General features: G+C 49.1%; 2 protein-coding genes across 7 annotated transcripts in view; both read left to right on the top strand.

The window, feature by feature from the left end:
* Positions 1-551: 551 nt before the first annotated feature.
* CDHR4 (cadherin related family member 4) lies at positions 552-6,591 on the top strand (the record flags this gene model as incomplete). Its single annotated transcript, XM_082060338.1, has 19 exons — positions 552-560; positions 994-1,299; positions 1,371-1,533; positions 1,606-1,691; positions 1,820-1,915; positions 2,406-2,509; positions 2,582-2,718; positions 2,798-2,963; positions 3,057-3,198; positions 3,442-3,544; positions 3,770-3,982; positions 4,063-4,202; positions 4,284-4,428; positions 4,503-4,705; positions 4,793-4,932; positions 5,017-5,122; positions 6,205-6,249; positions 6,348-6,378; positions 6,524-6,591. 19 exons carry the CDS (start codon positions 552-554, stop codon positions 6,577-6,579), a joined length of 2,391 nt encoding a protein of 796 aa, XP_081916464.1. The 3' UTR covers positions 6,580-6,591.
* Positions 6,592-8,079: 1,488 nt separating this feature from the next.
* Positions 8,080-26,871, top strand: part of IP6K1 (inositol hexakisphosphate kinase 1) — a 37,823-nt gene continuing 19,031 nt past the window's right edge. For 2 of the 6 annotated variants that reach the window (XM_082060415.1, XM_082060414.1), the window contains exons 1-3: positions 8,080-8,180; positions 8,656-8,710; positions 13,110-13,209. The gene's annotated coding sequence lies outside the window, so the exon portion shown is untranslated. Of the gene's footprint in view, positions 8,181-8,221; positions 8,382-8,655; positions 8,711-13,109; positions 13,210-26,871 lie in introns of those variants that run through there. The other 4 variants (XM_082060418.1, XM_082060419.1, XM_082060420.1 and 1 more) reach the window with 4 other exon arrangements.

Below are 26,871 nucleotides of genomic sequence, written 5' to 3'. Positions count from 1 at the left end.
AGGAGGTAACCCCGTTAAAAGGCCCCGGTGGAGGCACCCGCGGGCACCGCGCTGCCAAAACGAGTTTGGGTGCTGTAGGAGGGAAAGGTGACCCCAGCCACAGGGGCCGCGCTCTGACAGAGCCTACTAATTGGGAGCTAATAGCAATTAATAGGAATTCCAGGACAAAAGGCTCTGGTTTGCAAATGAAGGAGAACACGGCCAAAAATTACCTCCCAGCTAATTCTCCCGGTTCCTGAGTGTGGTGAGGCAGCAAAACCCCACGGAGCATCACTGCCCGCCTGCCCTGCACCGGCTGGGGCTGGCACTGGGCCGGTGGTGAGGGGCTGTGAGTGGATGTGTGCAGTGCAGGAGCTGGGGACACCGGGGCCATGCCCTGTCCCTGCCTTAGGGCTGGGCTGGCAGCCACAGATGGCCGGTGTGACGCTGGGTCGGGGTGGTGCCCAGCACCCCTGGCAACGGGCACCAGCTTGTCCCAAACAGCCAGCAAGCCATGGGCATGCACAGACGCCTCATCTTCCTCCTCCTCCTCTTCCTTCTCCTTCTCCTCTATGCCCCAGGTAGGTACTTCAGGGTCAGGGGCACTCTTTGCCAGACCCTGAGTGGGGGAGTGAGGAAGGGGGAGAGGGGATGGGCTCCCCCCGGTTGCCCCCCGTGCCTGAGGCTGAGCCTGGGGTGGGCAGAGGGGCTGGCAGCTGCCTGGCTGGGTTCAGGCAGGGAAGGGACATCGCTGGGTTATGGCCAGGGCATTGCTGGTGTCCTCAGGGCATCGCTGTGGCATCCTTGGGGCACCACCAGGGCATTAGTGGGCCATCTTAGGCGCATATCCAGGCATGAATGGAGCATTTCTGGAGCTTCACAGGGGCATCTCTGAGGCCTCCCCAGGGTATTGCTGGGACCTGGCAGCCTGGGGTGACTCTCTTCTCTTTCCAGGGACTTTTGTCAGAGCAACAGGTAAGAGTGGGGTGCCCTGGGCCCCACTGCACCTGGCAGGGAGACCTGTGCTTGCAGAGGTGCAGGAGCAGGACTCCCTCAGCACAGCCAGGCAAGCCATCAGTGGCACTAGCTGGGTGTGAGGCTGGTCCCCGGGGTCTCCTGCCAGACCTGCCTGACCTGCCACGTGTGGTGGCCCTGAGCGAGGATGTGGCACCGGGCACCCTTGTGGCCAAGGTGAACGTGTCCTGCAGCAACACGAGCAGCAGCCCCAACGTCACCCTGCATGGCATTGACCCTGGCCACCCCTTCAACCCCATCGCTATCAGCGCTGACCCTGTAGCCACCACCACATTTTGGGCAGAGGTGCGGCTGGAGGATGGGGAGCAGGGCAGGAGCCTGCCAGCATCCCGCTGAGCTCTGTGTCCCTGTGGCAGGTGACACTGCGTGCTGGTGCAGAGCTCGATGCCCGCCAGGTGAACCAGTACGCCCTGACCCTGTGGGCTGCCTGTCCCGGTGAGGACGAGGTGGAAAAGCAGCTCTTTGTCCGGGTGACAGCAGACCAGGCACTGCGCTGTGACACCCCTTTCGCCAGCGTAGGTAGGAGCCAGGGAGCAGCGGGGCCACGGGTGCCAGCTGGCACTGGGCTCTCATGGCTGTTCTGTGCCACAGAGGGAGATGTGGTACGGGTGCTGGCGGACGTGGCGCCCTGGACACCTCTGTACGCGGTGCTGCCCCAGCCACTTGGTGGACTGACGGTGAGTGATGGCTGCCCCAGTGGCCCAAAGCCCCCACAACCAAGAGCAGCCTTGGGGACAGCAGGTCCCTGGATGTGTAGGAGGGCTCAGGGGTTCCCACCCTCCTCTCACTGCCCATCTCACTGCAGTTCAGGCTCCGAAACCATGACACGCCACTCATGCTCACCCGCCGGGGCCTGGTGCTGGCGCCTGCCAGCGGCTTTGACCCTAGCAAGGACATCCAGGTGGGCAGCAGCATCCCCAGGTTCTCACAACCACCTCTCAGCCTGACTGGGCTCAGCACCTCACTGGCACTGCCCACAGCAATTCCCATCCCGCTCCTCCTGCCCGGCTCCTGGCTTGTCCCAGCCCTGGGAGTGCTCCAGCCCTGTCTCTGTCCCCGGCTCCACCTCCTTCTGCATCTTGAGTCCTTTCTCAATCCTCATCCCATTCTCAGTCTTATCTCCAGCTCGTCCTCATCCCCATCTCCATCCCTGTCCCTGCTCCAAGCCACATACGTGTCCCTGTCCCCATTGCCTTTCCTGTCTGTGTACCTGTCCCCATCCCATCCCTGTTCCTGTACCTGTCCCTATTATTATCCTCCTCTCCATCCCTATCTGTCTCTCTCATCCCTGTCCCCATCCTGATGCCAATCCGTACCTCTACCTCCATCCCAAACCCTGTCCCTGGTGCCACTCGGGGCTGTCCCACAGCCGCACTGGTGCTGCTTCACAGACGTTCAGGCTGGAGATTGAGGTGATGGACCACCGTGGGCACAACTGTAGTGGGGCTGTGAGAGTGGAGGTGCTGCCATCGCGCCGTCCCCGTGTCACATTCCTGTGAGTGGGGCTGGGCTGGGCTGGGAGTGCTGGTGGCACCAGGCCATGCCACCCTGCCTGTCTGTGCCACAGTGAGCTGCAGCAGGCTGTGACAGTGCCGGAGGGCACCGGCCCCTTGGAGCTGGTCACGCAAGTCCGTGCCAGTGGTGACAATGTCCGCTACACCATCCTGGCTCCCACGGCACCTGTGCTCTTCACCATCGATGAGAGTGAGCGGGGGAGTGGGGGTCCCCAGGGCCATCCCGTCCCCACCCTGTGCCTGGTGTGAAGCTGTGCCATCTCCCACAGTGACAGGCGAGATCCGCAGCACCCACCGGCTGGAGGTGGCCCACACACACCTCATTGTCCGGGCTTACAACGCCTTGCACCCCACCGACCATGCCACTGCCACACTGAACATCACTGTACAGGGGACAGAGCAGCGGGCACCCAGCTGCATCCCAGCCATCGTCGTGTACGGTCTGGGGTGGGGAGCAGGGTGTGGGAGTGCTCCACTGTGCCCAGGACAGTGGGGACAGAAGCTGAGCAGATGGCCACCCCACCGCAGGTCCCAGGTGCCTGAGACGATGTCCCCTGGCAGCACCCTGGTGACACTGAGGTGCACTGGAGCTGAGGAGGACCTACGTTACGCCCTCGAGGGACCTCCTGCCTCCCGCTCCCGCTTCCGCATGGACGGGCCACAGCTGCAGGTGAGTGGGTCTGCGGGCAGCAGCTGGGACCCAGCAGGGAGGCAGCAGGAAGGTGGGGACCCTCTGACATTTGCTGTCACACTGGGTCCTCAGCTAGGGCTCCCCAGGGCTCCCTGCCCCGCTCAGCCTGCCCGTTCCTCTGCCTCGCTTCCTCCTGCTCCCCTGCCAGCACGGCTTTGTGGGACACCCCGGCTGTGTGGGACAGCCCAGCTCTGCCTCACAACCCCGGTCCTGGCTTGGCAGGTCAACACCACCCTGGACTACGACTCAGAGGCCGCAGACACCGTGGGCTTCCAGTTCACAGCCACCATTGTGGTGATGGCGGGAGGGCAGCCCCCACAGAGCAGTGAGTGTCCCCAGAGGGGTGTGACAGGGCAGGTCATGGGGGAGGTGGGAAAAGCCCCTTCCCGACCCCAAAACCAGCAGGTTGTAAAGGAAACATTGCTGCTGATGCTGAGATGCCCACCCCAAGGGTATTGCCACTGTCCCCATGTCCCCCAGCCCATCCGGGGAGAGCACACCCCAGCCAGTGTGTGGTGCCAGTACGGCTGAGCCGCTGTGTGCTGCACAGCCCGCGTGCCCATGCTCGTGACAGTGACACCCGTCAATGAATTCACACCGGTATGCCCAAACGGTGCCACCTTCACCGTGATGGAGACGGCAGCTTTCGGCAGCACCGTGGGGCGCATGACCGGCACCGATCGTGACTACCCACGGGACAGCCTCGAGTACAGCCTGGAGGGGGGCCCCGGCCCCGCGCAGCCCTTCTCCATTGACACACATGGTGAGAGCAAAGCCCCTTCCCCAGCCCCCGCTGCTCTCTGTGGCACCCACAGGTGCCCAGCAGCTCATACCACCCCACAGGCGAGATCCGTGTGGTAGGACCCCTGGACTCCCAGCGGCACAAGAGCTACAGGCTGACGGTGCGGCTGACGGACACCCACAATGACCTGGACCCGGCAAACCGGCGGAGCTGCCTGTGTGATGTGACCGTGCGCCTGCAGGTGCAAGCGCAAGCCCGACAGGTGAACCACGGTGGGTGCGAGCACCGGGGGTGCCATACCACCTCCCCCTCCTCTCGGCAGGCTGTGCCGGACCAGGCGCCGGTGTGCACCCCTGAGGTGCAGGAGCTGCGGATCACGGCTGGGTTGGGTGGCCACCAGCCTGTCACCCGCGTAGTGTGCCAGGCCAGCCCCAATGGTGCCACACTGGCGTACGCCATCACTGGAGGTGAGCAGCAGTCCAGCCACAGCCCAGCCCAACCCATCACTGCTGTATGGCCCTGAGCAGACCTTCTTGTCCAGGCAATGAGGACGGGCACTTTCGGCTGGAGGGGAACACCCTGTTCTACCTCCCTGGTGACCTGGCTGAGCCCCGCACCTTCGTGCTGCTGGTGGAGGTGTGGGGTGGCCCCAGTGCCCCCCGGCGCAGCACTGTGGTGGCACTGGTGGTGCACGTCACCCCCCAGAGCACCGCAGTGCCACCCAGCACCACCCCCCGGCACACGGTGAGCAGAGCCTGCTGGCCAGGCAGTGCTCCCAGTCCCTCAGACCCCCTGACCCTGGCGTGTCCCCTCAACCCCGCACCTCTGCAGACGCTGCGGAAGGAGCCACTGGTCATCACACGGACAGAGGCGGCGTGGCACCCGCCAGCCTGGTTTGTGGCCGTGCTGACCATCTCCGGTGCGCTGCTGCTGGCCACCCTGGGCTGCGCAGCCCGGAACCTGCTGTGCAGGTGAGCCCTGGCCCCATGGCATGGCACGGCATGGCACAGTGAGCAAGGCCAAGGGCTCACGGCTGCCTTCTGCTCCTCCTGCAGCAACCGAGACCCTGGCAAGCTGCTCCTGGGCAAGAGGTGGGTGCTGGATGGCTGGGATGGTCATATCGGCAGCAAGGGGCAGCCATGCATGTTGAAACAGGCTCCTGTAGTGTCCTTGCAGGAAGCTGGGGAGACACAGCACGTGGAGAGCGTTTAACGTACCCCATGTTTGGCTATGGTCTGTGGGTTGCTGCACTGCGGCATGGTCTCTGCCCCAGGGTGAGGGTGCAGCACTGATGGGAACCATGGGTGCAGAGACAGTGATTTGGCTGGGGCACAGCCATGTCGGTGGCCAGGCTGGGGCAGGACCTCTGCGGTGGGCAGGGTGGGATGGCGCAGCGTGAGTGCTGCCGCCTGTCACAGGGCTGGGTCGTGGTGCCAGGGCTGGGGGTTGCTCACAGGGGGAGCCCCGATTTGCTGGGGAAGGTGCCCCGGGAGGAGGTGAGCAGGCTGCACACGCCTGGAGAGGATGAACCAGGGGTAAGAGGTAGCAGAGGGGAGAGCCTGAGGAAGCACTAGAGCTGGCCCAGCCTGTGCCAGGCGTCTGCATGGTGAGGAGGAGGCACACAAGCCTGTGGGCAGGATGACAGCTGCCTGCAGCAGCGTAACCACCTCAGGGCGATGCACAGCTGGATCCATATTCATTGGTGAGGCTGGGGACATGTTGCTTGGTGGCATCAGGGCTGTAGTGACCATGAAGGGGAGAAAACTTGGGCTCAGCCCCCATGGGCAGTGCTGGCAGCAGGGCGGCTCTGGTGCTGCATTTCCCCCAGCACACTGTCCTCCAAGCACAACAGCGGTGTGCACGGGCACGTGGGGACACACGCAGGTGTGCTGTCAGACTGGCTTCCACTCTTGAGCATTGCTGAAAGGCAGTGGTGCTTGGGGAGCACAGCCCTGACTGCGATCCCCTTCAGCACCCAGGGCCACCCAGACTGGGTAAGGGGATGATCAGGTAGGTGGAAGTCACTTGGGGTGACGGGCTTGATGTGGCACAGCCAGCAGTGCAAAACCCTGCTGGTGACCCGCTTCTGGCAGCATCACTCTGAGTCAAGGCTGGGAGGCTTTCACTGACAATGTGTTCCCCCCTGCCACCTCCACAGCTCCTGGGATGTGGAGGAGCAGAGGGGCAGTGAGGAGGAGCAGAGGGGCAGTGAGGAGGAGCAGAGGGGCAGTGAGGAGGAGCAGAGGGGCAGTGAGGAGGAGCAGGGCCACCCCCAGGCCGGCAGCCCGGTGAGTGTATGTCACAACAGCGAGGGTGGGTGCCCTGCCAAGGCATGGGTGGGCACCCTGGGGCACTCAGCACCTGTACTCATCTCTCCTCTGCACAGGGGCAGTTCGATGGCCGTGCCCAGGACCCGCGTGAGTGCCCTGTCCCACAGCCCCTGCAGCCTTGGGCTGTGTCCCTCGGGGCAGAGGGGTCTGGGGGATGGGAGGGATGGACACAGGGCAGCAACGCCTGGGCAGCTCCCACAGGACAAGGGCTGAGTGCTGCCTCCCACCTCAGGCACCGGAAGGGACTATCTCTTCAACAGCGTGACCGGGTCACGGCTCTGGATCTGAGTGGCTTGACCCAGCGAGGGACTCCTGGTGAGCTGCAGCTCCCCGTGGGCCATGCCGGGCAGAGCACCGGGCACCGGCACACACCCAGCACAGCCCTTGGGCCTGGGAGCGGGAAGGGATCCCTCCCCTGTGGCTGAACTCACTGCCCACGGGGTGCAGCCACCCCCTGAACCACTCCGGCCAGCGCAGCCCAAATAAATGGTGGCAGAGATTGCACCCACTGCCGTGATTGCCACAGGGAGTGCTGTGGGCAGACAGTCCCGCCGGTGGCTGTCCTGCTGTCACTGACATTAGCGTCGGCTCCAGTCAGGGATGTGGGTGGCATAACCCAGGACCAGGATGGTTGTTACGGCAGCATTGGCCCCGGGCTGGGGTTGGCACTGCAAAAAATGTGCTGAGGGCTTTGGTGGGGTCTGCTCCAGTCGCAGCAGTGTCTCCGTAGCCTCTGGATGTCACCCAGCCAGGGCAGCGCTCTGCAGAGACGTGAGCTGGGGCAAGAAAACTTCATAATAGGCAGTTTTGGGAAACTTCTCCCCCATGTCCCATGTCCTTCTCAAGCTCTCCCTTGCTCGAGCGCTCCCAGGTGCAATCAGGCGGGACGAGCAGCTGTTCAGCGCGGGGGATGGGTTTCTTAATTAGGAGGAAAAGTGAATTAGCGCGCACGGGCGAGTTAGCAGGGGCCGGCGAACGGGCGGGAGCGCTTTAAAGAATTCAGTGAGCGCGGGAAGGTGGCAAACCGGTAATTTGAATTTCAAAGAAGCGCGCCAGGGAGAGCTCCCGGCAGCTCCGGGGAACGAAGTGCTGGCAGGTCAGAGGATGGAGGCGGATTTTGGGATTAGGTGGCTACGAGGGCAGACGGGAGGGTAGGAACGGGCTGTGAAATTTCACAGAGGAGCCACCCATGTGACTGCGCTTGGGGGCCCGCTTGCCCCGAGCCCACAGAACTGTGACTGTTGGGAGTTAAACCTTTATTGCACCGGGTCGGTGTGTGAACGCGCACGGCTGGCGGGGGAAGCCAAGCGCCAGGAGCTGCTCGGAGCCAGGACGCGGGGAGCTGGGTTAGCCCGGCGCGATGCACCGCCGCTGCACGAAGGCGCCCAAGGCCCCGGGGACAGGCGGCGGGGCGGAGGCGTGAGCCCGGTCCCGCTCTCTGTCCCCACACCCCGCCAGGCGGCTCCGCGTCTGCCGGGCAGCGCTCGCGGCCCGCGCCCATTGGCTGAGCGCCCCCCTCGCCCGCGGGTAGCCAATGAGACGGCGCAGCCCGCGGGGAGGCGGGGCACTAGAGGACATCACGTGTGCCCAACGTGCGCGGACTGCCTCTGGACGGCCGCTCACGGAAAGGGGCGGGGCGGCTCTGCACCGGAGTGGCGGCTGTTTTGGCCTATCAGTGTTTCCAGAGAGCTTCCGGAGGGCAGAGCTCGGCTTTGGATTGCCGCAAGAGGCGTCGGGGCGGGTTTTGGACGGCGCGGTTGCTATGACGGCCAGCACGGGGCTCCGCCCCGTCGGTCGCCGCCATCTTGTTGTTGATTCGAACGGCGGGGAGCGGCGGCGCTGGGGCTCGGTGTCGCCAGCTCCTGGCTGAGCAGGCAGGGCCGGCCCCGGTGAGCCACAGCGGGCGGGGGCCTGGGGCGGGCTGAGGGGTGGGAGGGCTGTGGCAGGTGCGCTGCCGTGAGGGGAGGAAGCGAGAACCGGGCGCGCTGCCGTGAGGGGATAACCGGGCGCGGCCCCGTGAGGGGGGCTGGGAGAGAGGAGAGCCCGGCGCGGTCTGACTGAGGAGCGGGAGAGCTCCGTGAAGAGCCGGGGTGAGTCAGGGACCCAACGCCGTGCCGTGGGGAGGGAGCCAGGGACAGACCTGTCGGGGAGTGCAGCCGTGGGGCCGTGAGGAGGGGCCGGGGGCGCCCGGCGCGGCCCCGTGTTTGCGGGTGCGTGTGAGGCCCTGGCGCCTTCCCGCGCCAGAGCCGTGCGGGGCGCAGCTGGGGCGGGAGAGGGGCTCCCCGGCGTGAGGGGAGCGCTGGGAGCCGGGGTCCCTGCCCGGCGGATCGAGCATCCCTTCCCTTTGTGCCCTTCCCTCTGCAGGGGCTGCGCGCAGGACGGAGATCGGGAACCGCGGCGGGACCATGAGTCCAACATGGTGAGGAAGCTGGTGGGGCTGGGGGCGCTTCCCGCGTCCCGACCAGCCCCGCAGAGGAGGGTGTGGGCGGGCGCTGCTCAGCTGGGGCGCTGGAGGATGCCTGGCTGTCCCTGGGGACAGATGTGCTCATGAGTCTGCAGAGCTGGACCGTCACCAACAACCCTCCCCGGCGGTTCCAAAAAGGACTTGGTTTAGGAGAGGTGGTAATGGCTCCCGTTCAGTTTTCAGCTACCCTGAATTGAAACTGGTGCCAGGCTAAGTGTCCTTCCATCTTAAAGCTCTGAATCAGCAAAGCCCCCATTTTTCCTTCCAGCGATGTGCTTTAGTACCTGCTGCCTTTCTCATTTCAGCCTGTGTTTCTGCTTCATCTGCTTTTCCTCCCTTCAGGTTCACCTGGCTTAACTTGGTATTCAGAGCTTCCAGAGCTGTATTCCAAGATCAGGCTTTGCTAACGAAGCAGTGAATGGTGCCAAACCGGTGTGGGCTTGGGTCTCTTTTCATTGTTAATGTAATATTTCTATAGTTAGTGGGCCTGTTTGTGTAAACTTAGTTGGTAGCTTGTCTCATGAAATAATATGCTTTAATGTCTTGTGCAAGTTTCTTTGCACTGAAATGTCTGTCATCTGTGGCAAATAAACTGACCTCTGTGCGTATGGTCAGATTTTCAGTGGAGAAAAACACTCGTTACATATCACTGAACTAAGACTTTGATTTCCTCTTTGTAGAAAGTCTGTCAAGAGCTTGGAAATGTTTTAGGTGTTGTCACTATGACTCTAAATAGGCCTATTAGGGACGTCCTAATTCCATGTAACAGTTTCTTGTGATTGAGAAATATTTTTCTGTGGCTGGGTTAGTTTAGTACTGACCTAAGGTAAGTGCTTTGTTTTGGAGCTGGGAGGAAAGTGGTATGTTTTGAAAAGATTAGGTGTGAAATCTCTATGTAGCAAGATTACATCGAGTTGCTGTTTCAACTGTGTAAAACCTGTTTTGTCGATGTTTTGAATTGTCCTAATGCTCATTTTTCTTCTGATAGCATTAGAGAGTGTTTCTGACCCTCCCCAGTATTTTCAGCACAACTGCTTCCAGGTGTGTGGATGATCAACCTGTGCCATCCTGGTTAGAGCCTGACAGGCAGATCTGGTGGCCTTTTGTTTCCTGTCTAATAAGGACTTTTGGAAGAGCAGGGGCAGTGATCCTTGGCTCCTTGAGGGGGAAGCTGATGTACCACAGGGCTGGAAAGGGTAGGATATGCTGGTAAGACTCTAGTGAACAGGACTTACGTCATTCCTAGATTAGTTTCTAATCTGGTTATCTAGTAAGTCCCTTGTAGCAGTTTTTTGTGTTTCTTATATAGAAAAAGAGAAAGTGAGGATGATTTGCTGTTGGAAAAGGGGACAGTTCCTAGGATCAGCTTCCAGTCACCAGGAGTTTTGGTTGTGCCACCTCCCATGTGTAGCTTCAGAGTCCCTTTAAGCTCATGGAAGTATAGACTACAACTAGCTGGAGATTCTTACCCTGTCACTGGTGCCAGCTGGGGTGTTTGTACATACAGGAATGAGAGTTCCCTGACTCACGAACTGATCAAACTGAAGACCAACAGCATTTTTTCAATCTTCCCACCATTTTAGGCATTTTGCTGGTGCAAGGGCAATGGTGGGAACATAGTGGTGGTGGATTGGAGTGTTTTTCTTGTTCAGGGTGACCTGCACTGTGACTGTGAAACAGTGCAACAATGTGCTTTTATATATTTATTTTGTTATATAAAAATATAATTTAAAAAACTTACATATATTTAAAAATTAAATGAAACAGTGGTGCACATGCTTCTTTGCTGCCTCTTTTGTGACTAGTGTCATCCTGTGCTTCATCATGAGGATGCCAGTACTGGGCATGTCCTTCTTGTAAAAATATTCTAGAAGGCAAAATTAGATGCGCTTTGGGATCCCATCTCATGATAGGTTGTGCAAGTCAACTGACTTGCAAGTTATTCTGTGTGACATTGCACACAGTGAGAAGTCAAGGTTAGAATCACAAGCACTCCGAGGCTAGAAAATGCCCAGGCTGACATAGTACTTGCACCCTTAATCAGTTAATTAGCCTTCTGAACAAGCATTATTTCTTCTTAATCATGCAGTTGCATGCTATTCTCATCCCATCCGAGGTGCCTAGTGTGTTTTTTCTCTCCTTTCCCCCCCCACATATGGAGCTTATTCATTTTGGGTAGAATTATCAAACTCTGAAAATGTGACCTTGTTGAGCTTGACTTGTGCACGATGATGAGCCCTGTACAAGTGTAGAGCTGTTTCTTGGCTACCTGCTCACAGGACACACTGTCTTTGGTTCAGTGGATTACCAAATGTTTGTAAAAAGGTTTAATCACTTGTCTTTTTAGTTTTTTTAGTGGATTTCTCTGTGTCTAAAGGCTGTCACAGATTTGGTGAGTTTTGACTGGCGCATTGGGGTGTGGGGTGGCACTGTCTTGTTTCCATTGGAATAAGAATCGTAGGTGGTAAGTTTGAAGTTGAATATTCGCAGTCTGTGTTTGATAGGAGGTATGTTTCTTCCATCTGTGTTTGAAATGCAGATACTGAAGCTACAGAAAATCTGTCAGAGGCCTTGTTTGGGCCATTGCTGGGGCATCACATTGTAACCCAGGCACTTCACTTGCTGCTGTCGGGTTCCCCCAGTCTGCTCACTGGGAATTAACTTATAACGTGTTTGAGACATGTGCATCACAGTTGAGTGTTGACACTGGGATTTATAGTCTCAGAAGATAGTATTGAGAGAAAACTGCAGCCTGATTTGTTGACTCTTACATTTGACAGTGTCACACCATTAATCCTGGTGCCGGGCAGGGTTTAGATTTGAACTTGAGTTGCAGAGTTTGTCTGTGGCAGCTCAGTAGAGCTGTGGCTCTGTGGTTGTTTATATAATGTGACTTGCCTCAGAACAACTGCTTTTATTTCTGACTTCTCAGTTTTTTGAGAAGGAATGTATCAAAACCAAACCTAGAAAATACAAGGTGTCCTTAGTAAGCTCTGAAATGGGTGAGCTAGAGAAAAGGAGTGAAAGGAAAGAAGAAAATGCGACAGAAACCTCTGCAAGAATCATGTCAAGTGTTTGTATTACTTGCTGCAAACTGAAGGAACCCTTCAGATGTATGGAGAAGCAGCTAGCAGTCTCCCCCTTTTACATTCCTGATGTGACAGGAATGCAGAGCAGGATGCTGGTGAGTGTTTAATCTCAGGTTTGTTGCTGCTGTTGCAGGGGTGGTGGGGGCGGAAGAGGAAGCATTTGTGCATGGCTGCTTGGTTTCTGTTTTGCAGGCATTGCCTGTACGCAGTGCTTGTGCTGTTCTGATGTGGCAGCAGCTGTTATTTTTGGCTTTCCCAGCGTGCCATTCGGGTAGATGTACTTTCTGATGGATGCAGTTCTCTTAATTGGCATGTTGGGGTGCTTGCGCTTCCTCTGTAGTCCCCCTCGGTGTGAACTCTGCTCTGCAGATAGTACTAAGGTGCAAGTCATTTGCCTTCATTTATTTCTGTAGGCTTGTCTATAGGCATTTTGAGTGGCATTAACTGTGTATAAAAAACAAGCTTCTTTAAGCTTTCTTTTATTTTGCATAACCCTTGTCAGTATGTGCTTAGTTTCATTCGCAACAAATGATTTTGTCTCGTTCTCTGGGAGTGAAGGAGTAAGCTTTGCTATTACAGGGCGCCTCTCTATCTGTATAACGATATCGATGGTAGTTAACATTGGTGCAATTGTTCCTGTTCATAAATAGCATGGGCGTAGCTGCCATAATTATATCAGTAGAAGATCTGTGGCAACCAAATCTGATAAAAGCAGTAAAAAAGGTTATGAGATGTAATGTGCCTATCCTGGTAGGATGTTACTACACGTGGTTGAGAGCTCCAATAGATAAGCTGTCTCTGATTTAGCTTTTGTAGTTAGATTATCTGCTCTACCAGCTGTCCTGCTTCTTTGCCAAATGCTACCTCCCGTGTATTACATTAGGGCCTTCAGCAGTGCCTGTTTGGCTGCCACAGTTTAATATGCTTGAGCCCTTTTTCATTAATACCCATCGGTGTCTTGTGAAGAACAGGCACACATCCTGTTCGGTTTCACCTGCTGCTTGGTCATCTTCAGCTGAGGGATGGAGGCAGCAGCGGGGGACAGAGGTTCCCTTGGCCCCCAGTGGTATGTCTGGTAAAGAGCATCTGTCAGAGTCCAGAGGAATGAGTGAGAGCATTTGCATCCTGAAAGGAGCTCACTGTGAATTCTGGTCCAGACTCAAGGGAGAGTGTGCTCTCAAACATTCTGAATTGATGAGCAAGTAAAGATCTAAATAGAAGCTAATTTAGCGCTTGCTAACTCATTTCCATACAACATCTTCCAGGCTGACTTGCTTCTGGCATCCTGCTCCCTCTTGATTGTGAGAGGTTGGCTCCATATTCCAGTGACTGCTCAACAGAGAGAGCTTGGGTGACATCTCTAAGGTAACTTTTTTCTATTTTGCCCAGAATACATATGCTGCAGCCACATTAAATACCACGCAAAGAGAAAGAAGCTGCTTGCTTTTTACCTCTCGCTTTGTAATTTCACTCTTCAAGTAAGTATATGTAGATATGGTTTGTGGGAGGTATGCTTTCATCCTTGGAGGATACTACAGGCATGCCCAGGTAAGTTCACTAGTCCTGTTTTGTATTTGTTAACTTTTAAGCAAATTGGCGTAATTTCTTTGTTAGAAGAGCTAAGCTTCCAAGATTTGGAGGCTAACTCTTATTCTCTAGGAGCTCTGGCCATTTAGGTGGCTGAATTGCAGCTGAATTGTCTTATGATGATTTTTGAGCTTTAGCATTGTCTGGTTTTTATTTTTTTCTTTTCTGAGATTAGTTAGCTGCAACATGATAGGCTGGTTTGACAGTCTTCCGGGCTGAAAGGGATTACTTTGTGCTGTTCTAAATTTGGAAGAAAGTCTAGCATACCTGTTTTTTCCCCAGTTCTTTATCAACAGAGATATGACTCAGTAGTAGTACCTGTGGTAAAAGCAGCTGTTTGCCAGCAGACTCAAATGACGTCATTTTTGAGAGACTGTGGGTTTAAATAGTGGCTGTATCGCGTAGTTCACTTTCTGGTGGGAAGGCCCCTGACCTATGTGACTGACTGTCTTTGCTTGGTTGAAGTGCAACAGGTAATGACCAAAGATGCCAAGCTCCACAGCTGCCTTCCAGGGGTGGTGCCTTCTCTACAGGGGATGCTGCTGTGTCTTTGTCACAGCTGACTTAAGTGCTGATCTAAAGGTCAAATATTGTATAGTGCTCATTCTGCTTTGACATTTCTCTTCCCCCCCTCCCTTTAATTCTATGCTGAGCTGCATTTTCACAGTTTCTTAAACTGCCAGAGAGGGTTTATGCAAAATATCATGTAATGTTTAATTGGTATTAGTATTGTCCACTGTTGGTATCAAAAGTATTGCCAAGCATTTAAAAAAGTGAGTTTAGAAATCTTAGAAAGGCAGAAGAAGATAGGGATGGCTGTTTGTTCTGTGTCCTTTGACAGTACTGTCTGAGCAGCTTAAGAACGTGTGGGGAGACAGTCATGATCTCATTACAGCTAACTATAGGTGATAAGCAGCTTTGAGCACCAAAGTCAGTGCACCAGTGAATGCAGATGTCAGTGAGTTATTTAAAGCAGGAAGGATTGGGGAGGGAAGCCTAAGGGCTGTGTAGTCCCATGTCTTAGTCAGTAGCTGAATCAAACCAAAGAATAACTTAGATGAAAATGTCGGAGCAATTGCGGAAGATGAGGTTTAATTGTGCTCTTGTGTTGGTTTGGGTGCTGTTGTAGATTAAGTAACGCTGGTAAAGTTCTGGAGCTTGGGAAGGCACTCGGAACACTTGCTGCCTAGTGGAGTGTATTTCGGTTTTCCAAACCATGGTCTGTGTGTGAAGCTACGTGGCAGATCTGAAGAAGGTGTACCTGTTAGATCATGGAGTTGACTCTTACCCCACAGATGTCAGTCTTTTGAATCTGTCTCAAAAATATTGTTAAAACAGTCTGAAGCTCATTTTGTGTTGAAACACTACAGGGTTTTTTTAGATAGTTTCTTGAACATCCCCACACCTCCCACAATAAACCCCACATCAGGTTAATCTTGAGTATGTGGATTTTGCTTAAATTAAATGGATATTGTGGATAACCTTACTTTTGCAAATATTGGAATGGTTTGCTTTATTTCCCATTTGTACTAAATATTTTTTGGTTTTGTTTTTTTTCCTTGTGCTATGCAAGTGCCATTTTCTTTGTCTGGGTACAAATCTTCTTTATGTAATTGAGGTCTTAAATATTCTGCAGTTCTTAACCACAAGTGTTGACCTGAATAGAATTATTAAAATTTGAAGTTAAGCTAAATCTGAACCAATAAGCATTATCAGGCATGTTTTACACATCTTCTGGTTTTACAGAACGGAGAGAAAACCTCTAACTCTGTTAGCCAAACTGAGTAGGTACCACTGGTTTGCACTATGCAGAATCTGAATAGTTTTCACTTTTTCTTGTTCAGGTGCTATGCACTCTGATATTTCTTTTTCCCATACAGTACTAAGGGTTTCTGGTTTTCCCCTTAACAATTTTTAGCTTTAGTGAAGTAAGATGACAGGTATTTCTGTTCCTGTGGTCTGTTCATGATTCATGTAGCATCCTTAGGACTGACAGTTCCATATGTATTTCAGCAGTTGAGAATACAATGGACCTACTGACAACTTGGTCCACCTAGTCACAAAACCCAGTTGTCTTAAAAATTGTCTGATTTGCAAATGTAGTTAGACTCAAATATTCTTAGTTAAAATAGTTAAGGGTATTGTATCATTCACCAGACAAATGTAAACGGAGCTCTTTATTCACTACAGTTAAAATATCTTCCTGAAACCTGGCAGTTAAAGGTTACAACTTAGATTGCGAAGTGTTTCCAGACTTTGTGGTTTTTGTATTTCATCCTATTGTGACATGACAACTAGAAGAAAATTCAAAACCTTTAAAAAGTTCTGGTAAGGTCAGTGTCTTGTGGCAGTGAGCTTGGCAGGTTGACTCTTCTGTGAGCGCAAAGCAGCTTCTATTCTTTCAGGTTTGTTATCATTTGCAGTTTTCTTATGACCTTCAAAGAGGAGAACTGTATGTTATTTTCTACCCTTACTGCTTGTTAGTTTGTGTCTTTTGGTCTGAGAGGGTTCACTTCTGGCACCTCTTACTATACTGTATTGGACTGGAGAAGAAAATTAAAGAGTAAATTTACTTTCCCTTGCTATATATGGCCCGTCATGTAACCTAGATGGCTGTGAAAACTCATCTGATTTAGCAAACTGATGTTTTGTAGAACCTGCAACACACTTTTCCAGTATCTCAAGATGATTTTAAGGTGTGAAAAATCGAGGTAGCTTTTATGCGCTTGAGACAGACCTACTATTAAAAGCAAACTTGCCACAGTCTGTGCGTCTTCCAAGTGAATGTGTACTGTGCTTTTTTAACATATGAGGCAAAAGTAACTTATTTATATATAAACATGAGGTGCTGCACTTAATAATTAGATGCAAGCAAATTTGACATTAAATGAGGTTTAACACATTGTTTTCTTTTTGCTTTGGCTTTACAGCTTGTTACTCAGCCAGCGGCCTCAGTTGTAAGTGGCACTCAGGAAAGCCTGTTGGAAAGAGCTTTGAGCTCTACTTCAGCAGCTTAACATTTAGATAAGATAGTGGAAATTTGTGACCTGTAGAGTGTTTACAAGAACTTGTTTGCAACTGCTGCAGTGAATAGTTAAATATAGGCTTCGTCTGTCTGATTGTTCACTTGAAAAGGAGTTTCTTGTTTCAAACCTTCAGATCAGAACTGGCTGGTGTGGTAGAGTGTTCCAAGAAGCCAGCTGCCCCGTGTCAGTGTGTAAGGGGAGTAATAATGAAGTTTTGGAGTATTAAAGGTCCCTTTCCTTTGGAAGGAGCTGAAGAAATATAGTAGGGTGAATTGTGTTCAGGAACTGCAGCTTTGGCATCTCGAAGCTCCCATCTCCTTGAATATTTCTTTTTGCAAAGGTAGAGTTACATTGAATCCCTCGGAAGTGTGAGGTTTGTTAGAAGAAGGTACCAAAGGATGCCAGTGCTGGCTCCTGATCTGGTAAAATGATCTTGCAGACATTTTAAAATGCCGAGTTTTGTCTTTTTGCCCTTCAAAATGCATAGCACCTTGCCAAGCTCAAAGCTATGACTAGCCGTCCAGTTCGTGTACCTTCTGAGAAGACAGCCTCAGGTTCTGATGCCCTTTCATTTTCACTCAGGTGGCTGGGGGCGCCTGTTAATTCTTTGCCCTTTACCTCCCAGAGCGTACTGCAAGCCACAAAACAACCCCTGAGGTATTTTAACAGCTTCAAGATTTTTCAGTATGAGTGATTGAGAGTCTGACAGATTATGCTGATCCCCAGAAGAGTAACAGGGTAACAAAAGGCCCAAATCAAAATCCCTTCCATGACGCTGAGCTGTTTGTCCTGTATGTTTTGCCCTGTTGGATTTTTTTAATGTCACAAAGGATGTGAGAGTATCCTTGTATGAAATTCTCTTTAGAGTTGTAGCTAGTTTCAAACAAAATCTGCTCCTTAGCTTTAAGGGGCCATCACATACTGTGTCATATGTTTTACTTAAATTATGTACTAGCTTTAATGCACTATCTGTGTCTAAAATAGGTTTGTTATGACAGAAACTTTAAGTTATTTCTTATTCAAAATCTCAGAACAAAAATGTTGCACTTTCTACCTGTATTTCCATGGTATTGTTTACTTTATTGCAGCACCTGCATTGAGGCTTTTTTCTCTAATACGGAGCTCAGATTTTTCTCTTCTGCTCTGTGGTTTTTTAAATTTTCTTTTTTTTTTTTTTTTTTTTTAATTTTTAGTGGCTTGACCATACAAGATAATGTACTGTATGTAAGAATGTACCTTTGTTTGGTACTTTCTCATTGAAAAGAAATCACAATGAAGAAGTGTCAAGTTGGGAAGTTAGAGCTCGTGTTTTCTTGCCTGTGACCCTTGAGGGTCATCTGCTTAGGAAAATTAAACTGATATCAAGGAGGGGACATGGATTTGCAATGTGATTATGTGGCTTTAGCTCCCTGTGGACGTGCTTATAAGGTCATTTCTGCTACAAATGCTTGGGACAGCTGTGTTAATCAGCATGTTCACCCTTGCCTACTGCAGCTCTGCCAGTGGAATCCCTCAATGTAGATACAGTTACAGTGGTAAAACTGCACATTTAAAATAAAGCTTGTTTTGGTTGGGGTATTGAGAAGGTAGACAGTGATGTGAGTGCTTTTTTTGTCATTGTGACTAGCATGTGAGCTATCGGCACTTCTTCTAAGGAAAGAAGGATTAGGTAGAAAAGTAGGGCCCCAAAATGTGTCTTTTTCCAGCTGAATTAATTTTTTTCATCAGCAGTGTAAAAATAGAAGGGGCTGCAGCAGCAGTAGAGGGCACCTTCTATCAGTTGGCCTGGTAAAAGATTTTTACGTATCTTTACAAATCTTGGTAGACTTATTTCAGAATGTGTGGCTACTCAGCATTGCAGGGCAACCTTTCTGATGCAGTGAATTGTGTCCTGAGTGTTGATACAATTCAGAATATGTCTGATTGCCTTACATTTCTGTTCTTCTCTGACCTTTTTCAGAAGCTTAACAAAGCCCCAGACTTTGTTTAATGTCAGTATCTCAGAACTCTGTTAGCAGGAGAAACCACTAGATAACAGCTGTTCCTTGTGCTTTTGGCAGAAGAATTTGTTTACCAGGGTGAAGTGAATTTGTTTGGATAATCTTGCTTTTATGCTCTGAAGTCTTTCCCTGGAACCGATGTGCTCCTAGATTGTCCTTTTCTATTTCTGCCATTTGAGCAGAAAAGTTGCTAAAGGGTTTGGTTCTTCAGCCAAACACAGCACCGCATTCACTTGCAAGGGATGCCCTAATTCAAGTCTGTATTGACAAACTCAATTCAATTGTTGATAGACTGGGACACAAATTCTTAAAATCTTGAGAATTTAATTATCAGGTAAAACTAGGTTGAAATGGAGTGTAGTGGGATCATGGAAAAGGAAATGATCATCAAATGGCAGTATTTTCAAAACCAATTTACCAATGGCTCAAGTACACCAGGACTGAATGGTTTGTCCAAGATCACTGAAACGTTCAGTGGAAGTACCAAAACCAGGAGCCTATTCCTAGTTCTTTTCCATTTGGATGACCTCAGATTATGATTATCTAAATATTCTCTTAACCAAACCAGCTGAGCACTTTGCTGACCTGTTACATTTCAGTGGAGAGATGTAAGAATTGCTGTATTTCTTCTAGCTTTAAGTGTTTTAGCAGCGTTCAGACAAAAGCTGGGCTGTCCGGTAAAGACACATGATGCCATTTGGGACCTGCCAAATGTAAGCGGTGTCAGTTTCTTCATGTAGAAAAAGCCAAGTGTAGCTAAAGCAAAATGTTCGTTCAGCTTTATCTTCACAGTAAGACAGAGGAGGAGAAAATTCTAATGCAGGTGCCCATCCATTCACTCTCAAAGTCACTTCAGGCTGCTGAAGTGCCCTGGTGTATCTCTGCCCACATATGTGAGATTAAAGTCCCCTTGAGCAGTGAAATTCCAGATGGCGTGTGACTGTGAGGGTTACTTCTACTGGCTTGTTTTACATGGAGGGGTAGGTGGAGCTCGTGTGGACAATGCATTAAAGTCACAGTATTAAGTCTTTTTTTGTTGAAAACCACTGTTTGTGTAGCCCCTGCAGTTTGGGCAGAACTTCCTCAGGTCAGGGTGCTACTCTGATGAGGTCTGGTCGTGACAGGGTGGAGGCAGGACCCACGCCATGGCTAAGCACACATTTGCTTCTGGCTACAAGTGAGAAGATGTGGGTAGTACCGATGTTTGCTTGTTTCGATCTTGGGCTTGTTCTTTCTACCAGCACAAGTTGTACTGAATGGACATTGTTACGGATTTCTTGGAGGCAGAAATTCTATAGTCCTCATTTCCTTTTAAGGGAGCCAGTTACTTTGGAATCCCTTTATCTAACACTGTTCCATGTCATTAATTCTTGGACAGCTCAGAAAAAGGGCAATGTATAGATCTGAGGACGAGATGGATCAGAGTGGTGTCACAGCCTACAGTGTATCATAGTAATTGTAAAGTTGCTTTACAGTGAGTTTGAAGCAAACCAAATTAAATGATGGTCTTGAAAGGCTCTAAGGGTGAGATTAGCTTGCCGTGATGGTTCTTTGTGGCAAGTTTGTGTTCGCCTTTGATGCATAGCTCTCAGACTTGATAGTTTTAAATCTAGATGTTGTCCTAGTTCCTAGGAAACAAAACATTTGTGCTGCTTCCTGAGTGCTGGAGCCAGCTTCTGCTCCTCACCAGCTGACTGTGCAAAGGAACGGAGGAGCGTGGAACATGACGTTGCTCACAATGGGCTCTTTGGATAGAGTTCCTGGGCCTCTACTGCAAGGTCAGTCTCTTCAAAATGAGAAACAGTTTGCTTCACAGATCCTAAATGGCTGCTCAACAGTAGCCGTGCTCTGTTCCTTTGGAAATTCCCCTCCCCTGTCACAGCTGGGAGTGGTACGTGGGCTCTTTGCTTGGCTTTCCTCCTCAGTGGCCCACAGGAAAAGCAGAGACAAAGGAAAAGTGTTTGAATATCTACTGAAGTTTTCTGAGCAGCAGAGTGTTGCAGGACTGCGCTCTGGAGGTGAAGAGGAAAGTGCAACTCTTTTTTGTGTGTGTTTGTTTGTTTGTTTGTTTGTTTGTTTTTAAATGCTGTGAAATGCAAAAATGCTCCTAGACTAGCACAATGTTTTCCTTGTTAGCAGTGGGAGGAAGAGGCAAGTGAGAGAATTTTCTTCTCTGGCCCTAATGAGGTCTGTTTATCTTTTGCATTTAAGATCTCTGGGTAAATATGTGGGGTGGCGAGTCACTGCAAAAGGATTTTTGCTTAAGTCAGGTCTCAGTCAGCAGCTTAATAGAATGTGGTTTCCAGAACTCGTGGAGAAGGTTTATGAGCAGTTAATGCATATCATGCAAGTTTTGCTCTAGCTGCTGTAGTTTTTTTTATATAATTTATTTTGAGGAATTAAGTATTGGAGATACTGGGGTAAAGGACAGGGAATCTGCATTGCGCATGTGCATCATGACCTGAGAAATGGATCGGCTTAGTTTTAACAGCTGAGCTGTAGTGAATTGTCAGGGTATTTTCTGGCAGGCATGAGGCTTCAGTGTATGGGTAAAAAAGAGGCAATTTGAGTCTGTCTCTCTACTTAGTAATATCCATGTCTTTACTGAAGGGACTCTTGCTTGAGGCAAAAGCTCTTTCTGGTTTTCTTTTGGTTGTTTGCCCAAGTAAACAATTTTATTATTGGAAATAAATACTTAAGTTTTCAAATCCACCTTGTTCCCAGAAGGGGGCAGGGGAGACTTGCGAGTTCTGGAGTCTGATAAAACAGACTTTTGTTTGCTTCTGTTCCCCTTCTGTGCTCGCTTTCGGATGCAGCAGGCACTGCCGTCGCTTTGGCAGTGTGAGTGTGGCACAATGAGGTCCCTCGTCCATGCCAGAAGTCTGCAGCGATGACACAGGCTCTGAGCATTTTGTGTCCTTTGCTTCTTTTTCTTTGAGTTTTCTTCTGCCATCACCCCTTACCTGATATGCCGAGATATTACACATATAAAAACTATGAGAATATGGAGTCTGGCTAGTTGGCATCTAACTGGGTGAAAATCTTAGCTCCTTATTCCATCATGCGGATTTTTCTTCTTAATTAAAGCTGAAAAGAAGCTTCTCCGTGAAACTTTTTTTGGGATTTTTCAGGAGAAGCCTAGGTCTGCTCTTTAGAGAGCTGACTTCCCTTTGCTAAATTCACTCAGCCTGGCTGACAGTGAGAGGGAGGATTTTTTGCCAAATGTTTTAGAAATGGGGTCACGCAACTCTCCAGCAAGCTGGTTTTACATCCTGCAAAGAGGCCTGTGGTTTCTTTGACAACCTGGAAGACGGACAGAACAAACTCAGCTATGTTAGTTTGCCTTTCTGTCTTTGAATTGTGGAAACAGCTTCTTTCTCTCAGGATAGTGTGCTTATTACAACATCCCTGATAATTATGAGGTAGCTTCTATTTCCACATCAGCAGTAAAAGGCTAAACAAAGACTGTGCTGAATGGTGTGGCTGAGTGAGTGATGGTTGGCACAGACTTGTGTGAGGTATTCAGTGCTTTTTTTTTTTATGCCTCACTCTTCAGCCATGAGGTCTCCTGGGCCCCTCTGTTCAAGACAGTGTTCAAAGAGGAAACAGCAATCGGAAGCAAATGAAAAGAGAGTGAGGGAATGAGAGAATTTGAGCCATGTGAGTCTGTGGGACCTGATGGGCTGCACCCAAAGGTGCTGAGCTGGCTGTGTCCTAATGTTGCTGCAGAGGTGTCTCTGATCACGTCACAAAGGCATGTGTTGCATTTGTTTTCAAAACAGACCTAAAGGATAATCTGGGGACCTACTAGCTGGTCATACTCCCTTCAGTCCCGGGGACAGTTGTGGGTCAAGTCCTTTTGGTGTACACCTTTCTGGGCATGTAGTAATGTGATTGGGAACAATCGGGATGGATTTACCAAAGGTAAGTTGTGTCTGACCCACAATGTTGTCTTCTGTGATAAAATTTGTGGATGAGGAAGAGCTCTAGATGCCATTAATTTTACTGAGTGTTTTGGTGCCGTCTCTCACGATATTCCTGTATCCAAGTTGGGACATTGCGGTCTGGGTGAGTGGAGTATGAATTCAAGCGCATCGGAGAGCTGTCAAGAGAGGAGGATGAACTGGTGATTCACAGAGAGAGCTGTTTCCACACAGCAGGACAATGGCTTCTGAAAGTAGGTTCTTAATCAGTCTTTGTTTTCCTCCTGAACATCATTCTTTGCCACAATATGATAAGAATGGATGGAAGACACTATTTAAGAGGCTGGCTGGTTGAAATTCATCAGGCTTGCTTGTTATTAGTGTAGAAGATTAATCTGTCTTTTCTTGGGAGGGAGGACAGGGATTGACATGACCTTCTTCAAGGTTGCCTTGTTTTGTTTTTCCCTCAGTCCTATGTGTGTATGTGATAGCCACTGAACTACAGTTAAGTACAGTACATGTCAGTGTTAGAGATTTTAGTCATACCTGACTTAACCTGCCGTGGAGGACGTGGGTGGAATGCTGAGAGGTTGCTTTGTAAAGAAGAAAAACAATCACTCAAAATGTAATTTCCTTTTCAGCAGGTTACATCCTCTTTGGGTTTGACCCACTTTCTAGTAGCAAAGGTGAGCTGGAGGTTTTCCACCAGTCCAAGTCTACCGGGTACCTTGATTTCTCTTCAGTGTTCTTAAAATACTAAAGAGCATCTGATAATCTTTTGGGGATTACTAATCTGGAAAGAATACTGGGCAGACTCAGGTATATCAGCCTGTGCCCAAGGAACTATAAATGCAAAATTCAGTATATGATACTTGGTTTTGAATTTTTTCCTTTCTGTTATTGCTATTGCTGCCTTGCTGCAGCCAGTGACTTTGGCATTAAGAATTCAGTTTAAGCTGTCTAGTGAGGAAGTGTGCTAAATTAAGGTGCCAGTTACGAGCAAAGAGGTTAATGGTCTTACATAATGTTTGTCTTGAGGTTTTTTGTCACTGCAGAATTAAAAATAGCAATTAGAAGTTCTGTTTTGCCCTGGTTGTGAATTTTTTTTCTGTGCAAATCAATTATCTGCAGCAACTGACTTTTTTTTTTTTTTTTTAAATCAAAGCTGGGTTTTTTTTGTTTTAAAAGCACCATGATTCAAAAGTAGAGAACAGATACTAAAAATGCAAGTTCACTGCAAGCTGCTTATGTTTGTCTTTCAGTTAGTGGTCTCTCGCTAAGCTGTAGATCATTATTTTATCAAAATTACTTATGGAATGTAATTTGAGCTCCTCTCTGCACTTACAGCTTTTGTAATAATTCTTCATGGGTTCAGGTCCTTGCGGCTTCTGTGCTTCTGTGGTTAACCCTGTAGCTTCTGTGTACGTTACTGGTTAAAACTTTTAACTCTTGGCTTCACTTGGCTATTGCTGTATATAGTCCGAAACAGCCAAAAATGTGGAGTGTCCTTACAGCTGAATCTGAAAAGATCATCTGTTGTGTTAGCCACGCTTTTTTTTTTTTTCCCTTCTGAGAACTATTTTACCATTTCTTCCAAGTTGGAGCTGACTGTATCTATTGGAATTAGCTTGTATATGTGTCTAATCTCATCCTAAAAATCCATCCACAGAGATTCTGCATCCTTGCTTGCAATGTATTCCTATGTGTTAAGGTTTCTCTTCATGTATAGTCTTTGCGGTTTTTGTAACTATGGAATTCATAATTCGTTTAAACTTTGATTACTTTATGAAGGAGAAACTGCATATGTTCACCTGCATGGCAGCACAGATTGCTTCACATCTGTGCCCTATTAAGTGGCAAAGAAAATGATTCCTGATCACTGTTGTCTAGGGATTAGTCAGGACTTGCTTCATAGACTCCGTTCAGAAATGCCCAAATGGTGTCTTGTGGGAAGGTGCAAAACCCAAAAGAATGGGGGAGAAGTTGTCCTCAAATTCTTGGCTCCTGGTATCTGTGGAAAACAAAGATTTATGTAATTGAATTTGCTGCGGTCTACTCCTTGGTGTTCCATTTGAGATGCGTGCGTTATTGCAGTAATGCTACTGCCTGTGGCTTTCCCTGCTTGCGTTAGAGGTTCCATTTAAAGTCCTGATCTTTGAGCAGTGTCCTCATAAATTCCTTTAATATCTCTCTGCTGATAAGAATGAAGAGACAAGACATGGTATTAATGTGTAATATCAGGGGAGGCAGTAGCTGAGCAGAGGTCTCCCAAGGGTAGGATTCATAATCCTCTTAAAGGAAAAGAGAGTCAAAGAGGCTTTGAGAGGTCACCTTTTGTGGGGTGAGAAACAATTAATTCTTCATTGAAGCTCTGCCTCCTTGTGATCAGTTGCTCTTCCTTTTTCATCTCCTATATTCCATCTCACAGCGGCAGAAAATACATCTAGATGAATCCTGCAAGAGTAAAACTGTAAAAACGCTGTAAAACTCCTACTGCCTCAGGTTTGCACAAGCAGAGAGTACCTGCCGGAAGACAGCTGTATGTATATGGGTTTATGATCTAATGTGACAGGGTTATGATGTCTTACTCTCTACAAGTACTGGTCTATTACTCAGGAGACACTGAGAACGTGCTTTGATCTCAATGGGACCACGTGCTTCTGCTTAGCATTCTGCAGCTTCACCGCAGTTTTACCTTTGCCTTATTTTTGTCACATCTATATTTTACTTGTATTGGAGAATTGTGAGAAATTAGGTGTCTAAATGCAGTCCTAGATGATGGCTTTACTGAATTTTCTTAATGCTTTAAAACCCTTTAATATGTGTATTTGATATTTAAAGATTAATACTTCCAATGTCAGTAACTGTTAGCAGTTGAGAATCTGAGATAAACTTCTTGCTTCTGAGTTATGATATTCTAGTGGTTTGTTGCAACAGAGATGTTGTACCATTTGCTTATGAACACATGGTTCTCTTTGAAAAGACCTTTTCTTGCAAGATTGTCCAAATACAGTAGTACTGGAAACTTGCTGCTTATTCAAGGGGTGGCCAGAGCTTGAACTCTGAATTTTGGAGGAGTGAACTGTGCATGGAGGTAGCCTAGACTGTTGTTTGAGCATGCTGTTCTCTAAGTGACAGCAAGATAACAAGCAGGAATTGAATTTGTTGCATCTCTGAGGCAAAACTAGGGCTTCCAGGAATCCTCTTTGATCAGTGCTGTGTCCAGAGTTAGGTGTCACAAGCAGCGACAGGAGCTCACTAATGTATTGATCATGAGGAGATGGGTGTCAGGCTAAAGTCATGAATTGTATCTAATGAATAATTGGAGTTCTTCTGAGAAGGCCCTCTAATGTCACCAGCATTAAGGTATTGCAGAGCACAGGGAATGGTGAGGTGCTGGGTCTCCAGCAGGTGAAGGGTGCGTACGTGCATCTTTTGGAGCTATGGTGGCCCAAGAGCCCTCTCATGGCGAGGCAGGAGACAAATTACTAGTTCCTGCTTCATGTCATCTTTAGTGTCACTGCAACATATCTGGTGAGGCTTTCACCTTTGAGTATGACAGCACCTGGGGAGCTCTGGACTGATGGACAACTACCCTGAGTGGTACCTGTGCTGAAGTTGTGTGCATTGCTGCTGAAACTGGTTTGATTACAGCTCATTTCACAGCAACTGCTGCACTGGTTTCCTCCATAAAGCCCTTTAGATGGAGCAGCTCTTGCTTCCAAAAAAGTGTAGTTGTGCAGAAGCAGTCAGCTTTCCGAAGTGACTTTCTTAATAGTTTAACCAAGGTAAAGAGAGCCTTGGGTATAACCCAGGCAGCAGTTTCTAAGAATTCTTTGTTGTTCATGAATCAATGTTGTTTGTATAATGTTGTTGTCACTGTTCCTCCTGGCTTTGCTCCCCAGTACTGCTTGCACATGCTGCTACTGTTTGTCATGCTCTAGTTAATCACAACAGGCTGTTTATCACTCTCCCTTATATATTTTTAGGAGCTCTCTTGCTCTGAAAATTATGCTAATAACAAATAAATTAAAGATTTATTTTTGAGGAAATAGGACATTTTAAATATTAATGCTATGTTGTAGAAAATGTAAACATTAAGAACTCGATCTGCTAATTTTTTCATGTACAATTTAAATCTTTTGTACAAAAGTGTTTTCGTATGAATGTTACACAGTGATGTTGTGATATTTTGTCTATGTTGAATAAGAGTGCAGCTTTAACCTTCCCTTGCTTTTAGTCACAGGTTCCCACCTTCTCACTTCTTTTGATGCCAGGGGCATTGTTGAACCACATGGTCAGATCTGTTAGGAACCTGATCTAGCTGAAAATAAAGGGTGTTTTGTTTTATAAGTTGCTGTTTTAGTTTCCTATCAGATCAGGTACTTAATCTAACTGTCTGCAAGAGTGCTGATGTACAGAAGACATCCAGAGAGAGGTAAAAAGGTTGAATGAACTCTCTGCTGGAAGAGCAACTCATGTCTCTTTCAA

Source organism: Streptopelia decaocto (genome assembly GCF_964273445.1).
Source record: "Streptopelia decaocto genome assembly, chromosome: 8".
NCBI lineage: Eukaryota > Metazoa > Chordata > Aves > Columbiformes > Columbidae > Streptopelia > Streptopelia decaocto.
This window is presented reverse-complemented; position numbering and strand designations above follow the sequence as displayed.